Genomic DNA, 14973 nt, shown 5'->3' with positions numbered 1-14973 from the left:
GACTCCAAAACCACAGCAAACAGCCCCCCACACTGACTTGCCCGGCGCCTGACTGATGGTTTCTTTAGCAAGCTCAGCTGTGAAATGGGGTATGTGAGAAGCTGAGACTCAAGCAGGAAGCTCTCCACCTCTCCTGCTGCACAGCGACTGCCCATGGGGCAGAGGAAGGCAAAAACCTGCTGGGTGCCCTCCTGGATCTGCCCTGTCCAAACTGCCAGAGCCCACACGTCACAGGCCTGCTGAAAAAGTGCTCCCTCACATTTAAACACAAAACTCATTCCTACACTGGATGACTTCATTACTATTATGTTAGCCCAGATGGAAAGGGTCATGCTAGCACATGAACCTGTTTTGTTTACAAGGGGCTGAAAAACACTCTGTGAGGATGTGCAGCACAGCCTGGATTTTTGATGCTTTATCCCTGATCCTCCAGAATCCAGGAGGATCTTCATTTCGACACTGTCACTCCCAGAAGATGACAAGTCCTAAGGATGTGGATACAGTGAGTCTTGGCCAGCAGAGACAGCTCCTTAACAGTAAATACGAGGGGATTCCACTGTGTTTTAGATAGAGCTGGAGAAATCAGCCTCAACCTGTGCAAATGTGCCAAAGAAACTTTTATCTATTCCTGTACCACTTATTTTGCCATATCACACCCCTTTTGTCCTTCAAAAGGAAAGAATAAAGCTCTATTTTCTGGGCTCATTAGGACAGCTCTAGACCTTGCTCCTTTCTTGGACATAAGCAAAATGAATTTGAAGATCTAGATTTTGATAAACCTTTCAGCAAGAGGAAAGTGGAACACGTTCCTTTCTAGAATCAAGGGAAGACGGGAAAACACCATCCCTATTGGCAAGACAGGCTAGATGTTACTCAAGCTAATTGATTTAAAGCATGGTCAAAATAAGTTACTATCACAGGTATTGACAGGATTATTGTAACACGGGCTAATTTTTGAGAGGAAGATGGCTTATCTTTTCCACCCAGTTCTGCTCCACTCTAAGCTGAGAACAGCTTAGTTGCTTGTAAAGTAGCTACTAAATGACCATAGTTACATCCCGTCATATTCAAGAAGACTAAATAAACCAGCATTTCTTCTTAGCTGCCACATCAGGAGTCCCTTGCAGAAACAAGGGACAAACTTCTATAAAAGAAAACTATTTGCAGGGTCATTTTCAACAATCTCCAGTAAATCACCCTCCCTTACAAACCAGTCTGGTGAGGAGTTCTTGGGAAGTACCCAAAGCTGGACTTTTTACTGCTACCAAGTAAACAGATAATGAAGTGATAAGCGTGGGACTCCGTGTAGAAAACTGATTATCAGCAGCAATACTCCCACCACGCCCTATTAGGAGATGGAGGCTCACCCTACACAAACCTTTGTAGCTTTTGTATTAACAGCGTGTTCCATCGAGCAGCACTGACAAGAAATCCCACCATGGATTTGGACTGCACGGGAACACTTTCCTCACATGGTTATATTTTCTTCCAGGCTCAGGAGCAAACTGCCTGAGGGAATAAATTTTCATTGAATATATTAGTGTGAGATGCCTCAGTCTGTGAATGACCTAGATAATAAACCCATTGACGAAAACCAATTCCTTCCTCTTTCTCAGAGCACCATGGGCACTCGCTGTGCCCAATAAATAATGTACAACCCAGCCATCATTATCAACTCTGTTGCATGCAAGAAGGGGGAAGGAAACGTGTCCAGTTCTTCTCCCAGTTAGCCACTGCAAAGCTGGGAGCATAATTCCATCGAAGCCATGGGGAATCCACTGACGTAAACCTCACAAGCAACAGCAGGAGCAAACACCAGGCTCCTGTTCTGCTGGAATCTCACAGAAGACACAGGCAAACCTTTTAAAAACAAGTAAGAAAGGAAGAAGGCATCTTTAACGTAGATGTTATTAAAAATTGATACCAGAAAGAAGTGAGGTACAGAGAGCTTCATGTATGTGCCAGTTTACATGTGAGGGAAGGATAACATTAAAAGCACGTAAAACTTAAAAGAATTGAAGGATATGAGATAGAAGAAAACATGCAGTAAATCAATCCCAAATTTCACTACTTAGAACTCTATTTTTCCTCTGCTCTGCAGTCCTGAGGAAAAGGCCAACAAGCTATACGTCCTTGTTTACCAAGAAAGCAAATGCAAGACAAAGTAGGAATTCAAACAGGATAAGCTAGTCTTTCATTAGTCATTCCTGATTTATACAACCTTTGTTATTCTGAAGGAGCAAAGCCCAGAACTGAATACATTTAGCATGGGATGAGCACACTGACCAGTCTAGGTGGAGAGAATCCCTCTAGGAACTAACTCACACATTGACAAGCCAGCTCCAATGCTATCAGAGACAGCACTGATTTGCAACTATTTTGTCAGATAAAAGCACTTTGGAGCACAGACATCCCATGCTGACTTTTACTGTCATAGTTAAACTGTCATCCTCTTTCCCATCCTGACTGTGGAGCCAGCCAGCTCCAGAGAGCTGCCACAGCCCTAAATGATCCCTCTGACAGTGCACTTCTCCCTCTGACTCACACCCACAGCACCCAGCAGCACTGGTCCTGCTTGAACCTACTACAGCATCTATAAAGCTGTGAAGGATGGCAAACATTTTTCTATCCAAAAATGACAGCAGGATTCCCAAACTAAGATGCTACTGCTATCATAGGAGGTTTAAGACACTAAATTTAGCAAGTGGAGATCTACATGAAGAATTTAATTTCCAAGGGATGCCTTGCTTACGTGACAGAGTAAAATTAAATGCACTCATGAGAAAAAAAGCAAAAGACTGTGCTATGCTAAAATGCAGACTGATGGCAAGGAATTAAAAAAAAAAAAAAAAAAGAAACAAGCAAAGGCAAAACAGAAACCACAGAGCAGGCCAGAGAGCGAGAAAGAGCTGGAAGCCAGAGGTGCTGCAGAGAGGTGCGAGTTGCTCTTTCACACCAAATGAGACCAGCTGGCAAGTCAAAATCCTGTCTCTGAGAATGGCTAATATAGAATGTATGAGAGAAAGGCAGGAAAAACACCACAGTGTCAGATATGGAGGTAGCAGCTCAAACCTCTCCTCAGCCCCTGGCTGCACATTATCAGACAATCTGTCACTGTGATTCTTACTATTAGATGTAAAGTCCTGGGACAGCAGAGACACACAGCCTGTTTCTCACATCCTGTCCCTTACTGCCTCATTTTGAGAGATTACTGGGCTCTACTGATCTGTTAAGTGATTTCACACTGCAAATGATTGTACCAGTCTTTTTTTAAACATACAGCAGACATGCAACACTCATACAGCAAATCACACATTTAGAAATGTGCCTTGCATGGATGCATTTTCCTCCTCTCCCCATTTTGACAGAAATATCTGTACTACAATAAAAAGTAAAAAAATAAAAATAAGAGAGAAATTCCACTAAGGCCTAAATAGCATTCTCATGTTGGTTAAAAAATAGATTATTTATTCTATCTCCCATTTCACAAACTGAAGTCAGCTACCAAAGCTGCCCAGCTTGTGTTTCTGCATCAATACTTCATCTCCTACCTGTTCCACAGAAAGGAGATCCCTCCTGGAAGGAGTCTGGAGAGCTGCCACTGTATCACTGATTCAAATACAACCAACTCACTCACAAAAGTCAAAACTTACGAAACTGCGCAGGTGAGCACCAAGAAAAAGCCCTTATGTAATGTCATCTAACAGATTCATACCTCCCTCCCTCCTTCTTCCCCTGCCAACATTTTTTTGCACTGGCAAAGCTCCTGGGTAAGCACAGTGACAGCAGCTGGGTTTCAGTTCTGTGTGAGCTGTGCTGACCCAAAGGGCAGATCCACACCACATGGTGGAGCACTGAAATTCCCATCCAGAGCCACGGAGGTCCAGCCAGCAAGTGAAAATCTTATCCCAGACCTGACATCCCAAAATCCCTGTGGCTTTGCAGCCCAGGAGAGCATCTTCCCCGGGATGGGTTTAATTGCTTTGCAATGTGGCACTCAGAGGAGACAGCCCGGGGTGTGCCATCCATTTGTCACACAGGTCACAGGCATCCTGTCTCTGCTTGAGAGCTGCATCTGAACACAGAGCACCAGCAGGCTGGAGAGCATGAGGCTTTCTGAAGATGCAGTGGGTCTCACAAGGAAGACCAGCCAAAAAAAAAAAAAACTGGCAGTTACCAGAACAACTCTTCTGCCTGCAAGCTGCCCCACATTGGAGGAGCCCCAGGACAGAGCAGCGCAGGGAGTGGGGCCATCAGCTGGTCAGACTGCTCTGGCAGCCTGCGGGATAGATCTGGACATTGATTAGATGCCTCTGATTTAGCACAACAAGGGCACAAAAGGTCTTGCAGGGGCAGTGAAAAAGCAATTTTTTCCATCACCTTGGGCCCAGGACAGACACTGAATATCAAGAGCACAGGAGCTGCTGAGGGATGCTTGTTTCCACACAGCATTGCTCAAATGCGACAAAAGCTGGCTCACATCTGCTCGTGGTGCTGGCTTCTAAATTAAACCAGGATGGCTTCCTCAACAATTGACCTCCCTAAGTGATGACAACATCTCATCATATCAAAGCATACAAAAATATCAGTGGCATTGCAGAAATATAGTTGTTTGTCTGGCTTACCCTAAGTGGCTTAGCAATGCTAATGGGACGCTTCTGGATGTTCTTTGTTTCAGAAACATATTTATCTTTGATATCATTATTATAAAGCAGGGCTTTCCCTCACAAGCAGCCAGCAAAAGGGCATGGCCTGGGAGAGGAACAACCATGTGGTGATCTCCACCAGGACACGGCGCCAGGTTAGTTATCCACAACTCCAGCCTGGGTCCAGCATGGCCCTACAAATAGCACAGGGGTGGAGCAAGCAATCAGAGCAAAGATTGCTCATTGTCTCCAGAAGAAATTAAATTTGCAGCATGGTCTGACATGTCTTAACTGCATGCCTAAATAGGATGAAATCTGGGAGGCAAGAAGGTGCGATGCTGATCCAGAATCCTTATAAAAGCTGCCAGTAACTCATTTCATGTGGTAACTCTGCTGTTCATCTTTTTCTCCATGGTTACACAAAAGGCCCCCAGTTTTCTGGCTGTATTAGCAAAGCACAATAGCTGAAGCCTAAAACATCAAAGGAGCCTTGATAGTTTGTGAAGAAAGGGTGGGAGTCTTATTCACTTCAGTAAGGGATATGTTTTTCATATTGAATTACCCTGTAAATCAGTAGACTTTCTAATGGCATTTCAATAGCTCAAATGGCCCCCTTGACAATTCGTTCTGCAGAGTTTATTGCCTATAAGCTCAAAATGGCCAGAAACCAAATCATTACTCAGAAAATACTCCAAACAGAAAGCCTCTGACAGCCTGGGTGAAATGTGCTTTACTAAAAGACTAGTGGAAAAAGCTAAATATAAACCACCACCAGGGTGAGGTGGGGCCAGCAGGGCGCAGGGCTGGGGACAGAGCTTCCTGGGGTGCTGGGCTCACTTGTGCTGCGGTCACCCTGCTGCCCCCTCCTCCTCCTCACAGCCTCTCTGCAAAAAGCACCCTCAGGGCTGCGGGTGCAGGCCTGCAAACACCTTCTCATGAGCGTCTAACGTGACCAAATGTGGGCAATGTGGGCATCAGCCCTTGGCTGCCTCTTCTCCCTCCAACCAGGGGTTCCAACTGGTTCATCAGCAACTCCATCAGCAGGAATGTAAAGGTACCCCTGGCATCAAAGTCAGCCCCCCACTCCAGCCAACCACACCAACAAGGGCTTGAGAGAACCACAGAATAGAAGGGACCTTAAAGACCACCTCATTCCATACCCTCTGCCACGCACAGGGACACCTTCCACCAGACCAGGTTGCTCCAAGCCAAATCCAGCCTGGTCTTGAACACAGCCCAGGATGGGGCATCCACAGCTTCTCTGGGCAACCTGTGCCACTCTCATTGTAAAAAATTTCTTCCTTACATCCAATCTAAATCTCCCCTCTATCAGTTTAAAGCCATTACCCTTTTGCTGTCTCTATGCTTTTGACAAAAATCCTTCCCCAGCTCTATTTTAGCCCCTTTAGGCACTGAAAGGTGCTGCCAGGCCTCCCTTTTGCCTTCTCCAAGCTGAAAAACCCCAACTCTTCTCAGCCTGTCCTCATAGCAGAGGTGCTCCAGCCCTTTGAGCATCTTCATGGCCTCCTCTGGGCTCCCTCCAAAAAGCCCATATTTTTCTTTTATTGAGGGGCCCCAGGGATGGATGCAGTACTCCAGTACATCATTCCAGTCACCTCGAGGTGACTGCCACTGCTTTTGGTGGCAAGAGTACCCAAAGGATGCCCATCAGCCATGTGACCATTTCCCTCCAGGTCACTGCAGTACCCAATTGCCTGGACTCTTCTGTCCTGCCTTGTCCTGCACTCCTGGAATTCTGGCTCTGCCCCAGGCACAGAACTCCCCCGCCTCAGCCACAGTCCCTGATGAATGCAGTGACAATATCTTTGAAGGGGACAGGAACACTGTCACTTCACTGCCCATATGGCTGCCCCCCAGAAAACCTTGAGAGCCAAACTCATATCTTGCTGCACTCAATTCAAAGCCAGGACAAGAACACCAGTCCCATAACCTTCTACTGGCCCCAAATACTGGAAACTGGCTCTTCTCATGCTTGGGTCAAATCTTCCCAGCCAAACACTCTCTCCTCTCAAGCAAAATTCCCATGTTCTCCAAGGATTCTCACAGCTGCCAGCCAGGTCTTTTACTGGGGAGGAGCAAGAAACAGGACTCCAAACAGCTCAACTTCTGATGCTGAAACAGGGCAGTACGTGTGCAGCTCTTTGTGACAGTCAGCTGTCTCATCTGCCTCAGTCAGAACAACTGTTTTTAGCATCACACCCCCACAGACTATTAACACCTGACAAATAGCAACAAATTTTCCCTTACTTATTACAGCCTTTGTCTTGGGCTGCAGGGCACTCTCAGGTAGTCCTGGGTCTCTTTTGACATTTTGAGGGGGTCCGTTCATAGGGCCAAAGGACAACTTTATGCTAAAGGAAAGAAAGAAAAGCTGAAATTCCAGTAGCTTTCAGACCCATCTTACCTCCTGCAGTGGGCATATCTCTCCACAAGTCCTATTCAACATAGTAACTGCATATCAGTAATAACAATTACAGAAACAAAGCTTCCAAAAAGTTAGGGAAGGAGCTCGTTTTGCTCAAGCCTAATTAATATGCAGTGTGACCTTCACACAGATCAGAGATCTGCACTATGTATACCACTGTCGTGTGCATGGAAACAGAAGTCAAATGGACTTCACCCCAGCCTGCTGCTGCTCCGTGCATGGAGACACCACTTATTCCAGCTCTACAAGCTTCATTTATCTCTACAGTTGGGCAGACACAAAATACTGCATCACAAAATCCTCTGTCAAGAGCTATAAAGTATTTTGGCTTCCTGAAGCAACTTTTGCCCACCTGAAGAACCCTGCAGTCAAGCAGGAGTCAAAAGAAGAGGCAACCATATTATATTTGACCTGCAGCACTCTGCCTCTCTGCCATGGCCATGATGTTCTGGAGAGAAGGTGAATTATCTTTTAGCTCTTGAACTTCACTTTCAAGAAATATAATTGTATATAAACATGGGTGAAACACAATTATTTCTGCCCTAAGAAAGAAAAAAAATTATAGGGAAGCATACAGGCAAAAGAGCTGAAGTGAAGGAACACACAAGAATTGCCTTAATCTCTTCCTGCACACGAGCGAATGGCAACAAACTCATCAGGAAGTTGTGACTGGCTCACTAATCTTATAGCCCATCTGTTATGTGATTTCCTTCAGTGTAGTCTCATTATCTGCTACTTCAAGATCAAGGTTTAAATTTCTACTCCTTGTTAAAGTCTTAGAAATTATGGCATCTCCACTCAGGGACTAACAATTTTTACAACTGTGATTAAATAATCCCCTTGTAACAATGCCATTCAGTATCTGTAAAGAGTGTTTCCCCAAGGTTAAAAATTACTTCAGCTACTACATAAAACTCAGGAATAATCCTAGGTACTGTAAACATCGCCCATTTCAGCTACACTCCATTTGTTTCACTGATATATGACAGCTTTCTATACTGCACTCAGAGACAGTCAAAGAGGAGATAATACCTTTTAAAGGTGCATATGTCAAGTAAAAAGATCCTAGCACAGGCTAGTGCAAAATTAAATGCTTTCAAGAGGCAAGTTTCAGCCCTGATGTAAATCCCAGCAAACAGCTCAGCTCCCTCCCTGCACCTGGTCATGCACACCTGTGTAAAATGTAACCATTCAGGTTTGCACAATCTCACACCCACACAGGCAAATTCCTACCAGAGACAGAACATGGCACTGGGGAGATGGCACTCAGCTGTGACTGCGTTACAGCACGGTGAAGGCACTACGGCGTTTAATTGAAAATGTTAATAAAAATGACTTTGCTGAAACCTGACAAGTTAATATAAGAAAGGGGAAACAGTGAGAAGGATCTTGAAGTTAATAAGGTCTTGCAAATTTGATCCTTGGAAAATAAGTCAAATGTGTGTAACAACAAACACGCAAATTAGAAGCTATCCAGACCATGCTAATGTGTTTTCTAGAAAGACTTTGGAAAACAACCTGAATGGTTACAAGGAAAAGGGTCAGTTTTGAAGTCTCTGAAACATGAATTTTAAAGCAAACCATGAACAGAGAACACTGCCCCAGCACCCAGTGGGATGACTCAGGTGTATAAGCATTACTGATGAGACAGCTCATGTCCATACACTTACTCATCTGCATAAGTGTTCAGGTCATAATTGCAGTTATGTACCTGCAAGTCATCTGGGAAGCACCAACTCTTACACACCAACTGCTCCTCCTTGCCTCTCACTGAAACTTCCTACAGGTCTCACAAAAGGTGCTGACCGATGTTACAACTAAACACTTATTTTTTTCTTTCAGCAGGAGAAAATCCATGTTTATAAACAGAGCAGCATGAGCCTGACAGCTGACACCAAGACTGCCATAGGTAATTCTTGATAGCTTCCTCTCAGGAGGAGAGCTCAGGGAGCAGAAGCAGCCAACTGCCCTGTTTGCCTGTTAGTAATCATTTGGATTTTACCGAAATACTGTATCAGAAAAGTGAACATAAAAGTTCTATTTCAAATCAAAATGAAAAATTGTGCACAGCCAAGTAAGCATAAGCCACGTTAAACTTGGGAAGATTCACCAATTTTCCTCTCATTTGATTCACTCCCTAGTTGTCTATCTGTGCTTTTATTTTGGGGATGGAAAAAGGACAGAAATTAAGGATTTTGGAGTGGAGGTGTTTCAAATCATCCACATTTCCTTGCGGTGTTTCGCCTTGTGCCAGCAGCTCATAGACCTTGGGTTAGTACAAACCAGCATTTCCTATTCTTCTGGTTACACAAACTCCCGTGACAGCCTTGCTGGATTTATCAAGACATATTAAATTATCAGGGCAAGATGCTGTTCCCTGTCATCATGTGATCCAGGCTGCACGCTATGTGAGATGCTAACGAAGCAAATCAGAAGGGAGGGGAGAGAGAAAGGCAACAGAAGACAAACATTTGCTCATTCCCCACGAAATCCACCCCAGCTGTAAGTTTCAGACATTCATTTAAAGGGAGAGCAGCAGCTCTTAGCCTCTGTCTACATGCCCAAATATAAAATCAGTTTCCATCAATCTAGTTAAAAGAATTCTCTGATTTCCCACCCCATTGCACCCATCAGCTCACAGGTACAGTTGTTCATAAAACACACGTCTATCCCGCAAGGATTAGAAACTTTTTCCTCACCAAAGAACAGATTATTATTTCAGGCCACAGTCTGCATCTGCCCTAAAAATCAGCACTGCAGGATGGACTAAATGGCAGAAATGTATGTGGATCCACACCAGCAGCAGTATTATGACAGGTATTTCAGTAATGTAAATAAGGCCACCACCTTTGCAGCAGAGGAGTCCCACTCCACGTGTAGCCAGCTCCAGTGTGTCCAGGACTCCAGCCTCCCTAGAGGACTGGGCCTCTCTAAACAGCAAACATCCCCAGCAACTTAAACATCAAGAAAACCCTCAAAACCACATAGCTCTATCCCAAGCTCACTCTCTGCCTTGCCCATGGGGGTCTGTTCTGTATTTGAAACTGGTTTAGCACAAACCCCAGGAGCAGAGCAGATACTTTCCAGGGACACAGGAAGTGTGGGAAGCTGGGCATGCATGCACCAGGCAAACCCCATTACCTAAGCTCTGGTTGGGCTGTCAGGAGCAGCACCTCAGCTAAGCCACTGGAGACTGGCTGGGACCCTTCTGTCCGACACAAAAACCGCATCAGGGACTGAGAGAGAACACCTCCAGTGCATGAACCTCACACCTATCCATAAGGGGCCTAACTAAATGGCCCCAATATACATTTATTAATCATTGCCTATAATCACCCCAAAGGTGTGTAGCATCGCACCTCAGTCACAGACACTGACTGAGAGCAGAAAGTCCCAGCATTCTCACCAGTGATAGGATCAAGATGTCTATCTGTTCTCTATACGTTGAGGTGTCAGCCTCAACACCTGGTTTTATTGTGGTGGTTATCTGACCGCATATCCTGAACTTCTTGGCCTCAAAAAGTTTATACCCATCACAGCCTTGAATATTCTCAGCACTTCTGCACCTTCTCTACTCAGAATAAATGCCTTTTTTTATCAAACTAACTCTTACCAGCAAACTGGCTGGATCAATGCAGTCACCTTGTCCTCCTTTACAAGGCTGGAAACAAAGGTACAACTTTAGAGACTGTACTGTTTCTCTCACCATCAGGACTAATCCATGAACGAGGTTCTCTGGGCTGCATACAAGTGACATTTACCTGAAAATAACCTAGAATTAGCTCAGAGTGAAACTGCATTGACGCAGAGCAGCAGTGTACATAACAGACACAAGACTAGTCCTGCCATTCTGCTAAGAAGTCAAAGAAATCCACATGCACACATCAAGCTATTGTGCAAGCATGTGTAGAGCTGGGCAGAAATACGTCCAACCCAGGTATCCGAGTCTCCAAGTGCGCCTCTGTGTGCTGAGCAAAAGGAGGGAGGAATACCTTTGTGTGAATTTGCTGGTGTAGTTTGCAAGTTACGTATTACAGGTCCTGTCTCCGTTCATTTACAAACATGAGGAGAGACTTCACAGCCCTCCACTACAGCGTCCTCACCCTCAAGCTACGACAGCTGAGGGTCCGTAGGGTCCCTAAGGAACAGCAGCCTGAGCAAATGTGAAGCAGAGGGGCACAAACAGATGCGTGAAGGAGCACACCTGTGTACCTGCAGACACACACCGGGCTGCGCGTCTGCGGCACAGGCATGCAAGGACAAGCCCCGGCGCCGCCAGTGCCCTTCATTCATTCCCAGAGGAGCTCTCCCGGCTTCTCCTCCGGACGGGTACTCACCCAGCCCTCGAAGGTGTCGCTGGGGGCGGCGGAGCGCAGCAGGTCCTGGAAGTGCAAGATGCAGTTGGCCACGAAGTCATCGTAGCCGATGGGGGTGTCGTGGAAGACGGAGAGCTCGATCTGATGGCCGTCGGTGACCGTGGCCGAGAACTCCTCGTTGTAGGTGGGCTTGTTGGTCTTCTGCTTGGTGCTGGTCTGCCCCACGCGCACCTGGTCCACGCTGACGGTGACATAGGGATCCAGGAGCTGGTAGCCCTTGCGGAAGAGCGAGTGCCGGAGGGACCAGCGGGTGGGCTGCAGCCCCACCGCCTCCCCGATCCGCACCTTCAGGTACCCGCTGAACTTCATGGCTCCGGACATGGCCGCGCCCCCGGGGCGCCCGGGCGCCGGGAGGAGAGCCAGAGCCCGCTCCCGCCGGGAGAGGCACCCAGCCTCTCCTGCCGGGCCGGCGCAGCCCCGCCGCGCCTCCTCAGGGGGCCGGGCGGTGGCACCGCGCCCGCCCCCGGGCTCTGCCGGGGCTCCGGAACCGCCCCGCCCGCTCCCGCCGCCGCTCCGCCGCCCGGCCCGGGCTGCTCCTGCCGCGGGGGAGCGGCACGATCCGGCTCGGGGACACCTGGGCGTGGGGCGGCGGCGGCGGGCGGGGAGGAGCCGCGGAGCCGCGCCGTGAGGGCGGGGAGCGCACGGCTCGGCCCGTCCCGTCCCGCTGCTGCCGAGGTGCGGCCCGGAGCCCCCGGCGCGGGGCGAGGAGCGGCCGCTGCCCGGCCCCGGGAGAGCACACAGCCCCGGGGGCAAGCTCCGAGACACCCCCGAGTGACTCCGACCCCCGGGACTCCAAGCCCCCGTTCAGCACCTCCCGGGAAGGGCTGGGGCTGCGCCCGCCGCTCGGACCCGCGGCCCCTCGGCGGCTGCACGGGGGCAGGAGCGACCCAGAGCAGCGCTGCCTCCGCCGCCCGCACCTCGCCCTTGGCTGCCGGCGCCTTCCCGCATCGCTCAGCCGGGAGAACGTGCGCGATGAACACAAGGATGGGTTGGCTCCGCCGTTTGGGGCTTAATTGCGGGTGATTAACGTGCCTGGCACTCGGCGTGCAGGGTTGTTTTTAGGGTGGATTGTCTTCGGGGGGTTGATCGCACTTAATAAAGTCGGAATTTAATTAGTTTTAATTGCTTTGCAGATTTCACAGCAAAGCGGTGTGAACTGGGTAGGGAACAATGAAATCCTGCATTCCCGGTGGCATTGTTCAGCCGGCATCGTCTGAATTAGGTTGTGCTCCCTAAGATGCGGTCCTTTGAGTGACCCCACCACAGCTGGATGGTGCCAAGAGTGGCTAACAGCTGGCAGCGTTTTTTTGATGTGGTTCTTTTTTTTTTTTTTTCTTTTTTTTTTCCAGACCACTCCTCTTACCTCAGCTCTGCCATCTTTCACATTCCCTAGCAGACCGTCTCTGTTTTCTCCCATGCCCTTTCCTCGCTTGCCCCCTTTGCCATGTTGTTTTCTTCTTCTAGAAGTCCCAAGTTTTGCAGGAGCACCAAGCCAAGGCTCCTTCCAAGCCTCAGACAGAGCAGGTTGTCTCTGATTGCCTCCTCTGGAGAGAGCAGGTGGAACAGGTTCAGTAATGTGATCACTCCTCACATGGAAGCAACTGTTCTGCCAGAAAAACTTGTAGACTCTTAAATCAGACTTCTGACAGGTCTCCTTTCAAGGCTTTTAAGTTCCTTGCTCTGTCACTATTAACTGGAGAAGACAAGTGTTTAAGATTTTTTTTAGCTTGGTTAGGACAGCTCATCCTGAGGAGAAATACAGGCTTAGTTTTTGAAATTGCCACCCCACATTCTGGGATTTTGTTTCCAGGAGTGACTGGCTCCAGATCTTTTAACAGCAGGTATGGCCAAGTAAACAGAGTACTCTCTTCTCATAAAAGACTTGTAGACTTAGGATTTTTGTGTTGATGTTCCTTCTGAAATGCATTTTAGCATTAGCTGTGATCATTCTAGGTAATTTTCTTTTCCCTGGGTTTAGTCTTTGTACCTTCTTGGATTCCAGTATCCCACAGCAGTGAGCTGGTCAGAAATAAAGATTTCCTTTTATCAGCTGTGTATCTGCTACTGCTTTTGTGTCTGGATTCACCACTTCATCTTTCATGACACCATAAAATAAAAAAGTCTCATATTTACCTTTTCAAGAGCACCAGTATCTGTCATTTGGTACTTTCACCAATTCTGTCCTTCTGAGTTATGAGCTGTCCCTTGAAGCCAGGGCAGAATCCATACTGACCATCATGGGCAACCCAGAGTTCTTAGAAGACTTCACCAGGACTCACTCAGGGCTGCAGACAAGGTTTAAAGACAGCCTGAACTTTAAAGTACCCAGCATGAGTACCCAAAGGATGAGGCTGAAGGCCTTAGAAAGGGTGAAGCACTCACTCTGTAAATTCCAAATCATCAAATACAGATTTTACTTTGCTTGGAGCCCTTTCAAAGGGCTCAGTGCAATAGCAGTGAAGAACGTTTGGTTAACTATACTTAAGAGATAAACATGAATTACAATCACTGAGTGACATAATACTGTCAAAATTTCTCTTTACCTTTTCCTCAGTTTCCTGAGCAGGCAGAGATGAAAGTCACCCCAAGCATTATGTGTTAGAAGTAATGGCTGGCTCACATATTTACTGTCAGAAACAGGGAGAAGACAAAAATCTGCTGGTTAAAGGCTCAGACAGTGCCATTTCCTCTGCTTAATCACATAAGGTGAAGTACTTTGCCATGCTGGAGTTTCATCCATAATAGGAGTGAGGACGTAAATAACTTTTTCTATACAGTGGTTCATTGGAATCTCATGTCATAACGTGATTCCTCTATCCCAGACTTCAAATAAACCTAGCAAGTATTGTAAAACTCGTGGAAAAAAGCAGGTGAGCCACAGTTGTAAGTATTTCTGGTGAACAGCAGTGTGAGCCAGTTTTCTGCTGCAGGAAAAAATCAATCCTGTGGACTCATATGATGTGAATCTAATTAATTTTGTTTATGCACTCAAACCAGTCTGGAACAGATCATCTCAAACAGCATCTGAACACACCCCTATTCTGAACTCCCAGCCAAAGGCCAAATGTCCTGTTCTCAAAGAGAACTGAGCAGCGACATGAAGTCAGAATCTACCCTGCCTACTCTCCAGACATCCATGCAATAGAAAAACATCCCCAGTTAGGTATTTTCTTCCAAGAACAAAAGCATCCCTGCACACCCTGACCTTGCAAGGCTGAATGCAGCTGTACCATCTGGTGATGGCTGCATTGATCCTCCTTGTACAGCTGTGGGGGCCAGTCAGGTCTGCAGGAGTGTGGATTCTCTTCCTTTCCTCAGCAGGACCTTGGAGACCAGGCTCCAGGCATGGCAGGGTGATTCATTCTGTGGCCTCGAGTGCTCAGGGAGGCTGAGCTCTTCCCTGTGCTTCCTGCCAAGCTGGATGGTTCCCTGAGCAGTCAGCCCGTGGCACAGAGCTGTTCAAGGAACCCACTGAGAAGAGTGAACAGGTCTCCTGATGTGCCTG

General features: G+C 47.3%; 1 protein-coding gene across 1 annotated transcript in view; it reads right to left on the bottom strand.

The window, feature by feature from the left end:
• Positions 1-11872, bottom strand: part of PRKCH (protein kinase C eta) — a 113318-nt gene extending 101446 nt beyond the window's left edge. The window contains exon 1 of the mRNA XM_053981017.1: positions 11430-11872. Coding sequence (XP_053836992.1) covers positions 11430-11789 — 360 coding nt within the window. The 5' untranslated portion in view covers positions 11790-11872. The remainder of the gene's footprint in view (positions 1-11429) is intronic.
• Between the last annotated feature and the right edge of the window lie 3101 nt (positions 11873-14973).

The sequence above is a fragment of the Vidua macroura genome, chromosome 6, assembly GCF_024509145.1.
Source record: "Vidua macroura isolate BioBank_ID:100142 chromosome 6, ASM2450914v1, whole genome shotgun sequence".
Lineage (NCBI taxonomy): Eukaryota > Metazoa > Chordata > Aves > Passeriformes > Viduidae > Vidua > Vidua macroura.
Note: the sequence above shows the minus strand (reverse complement) of the source record. Positions and strands in the feature narration are given on the sequence as shown.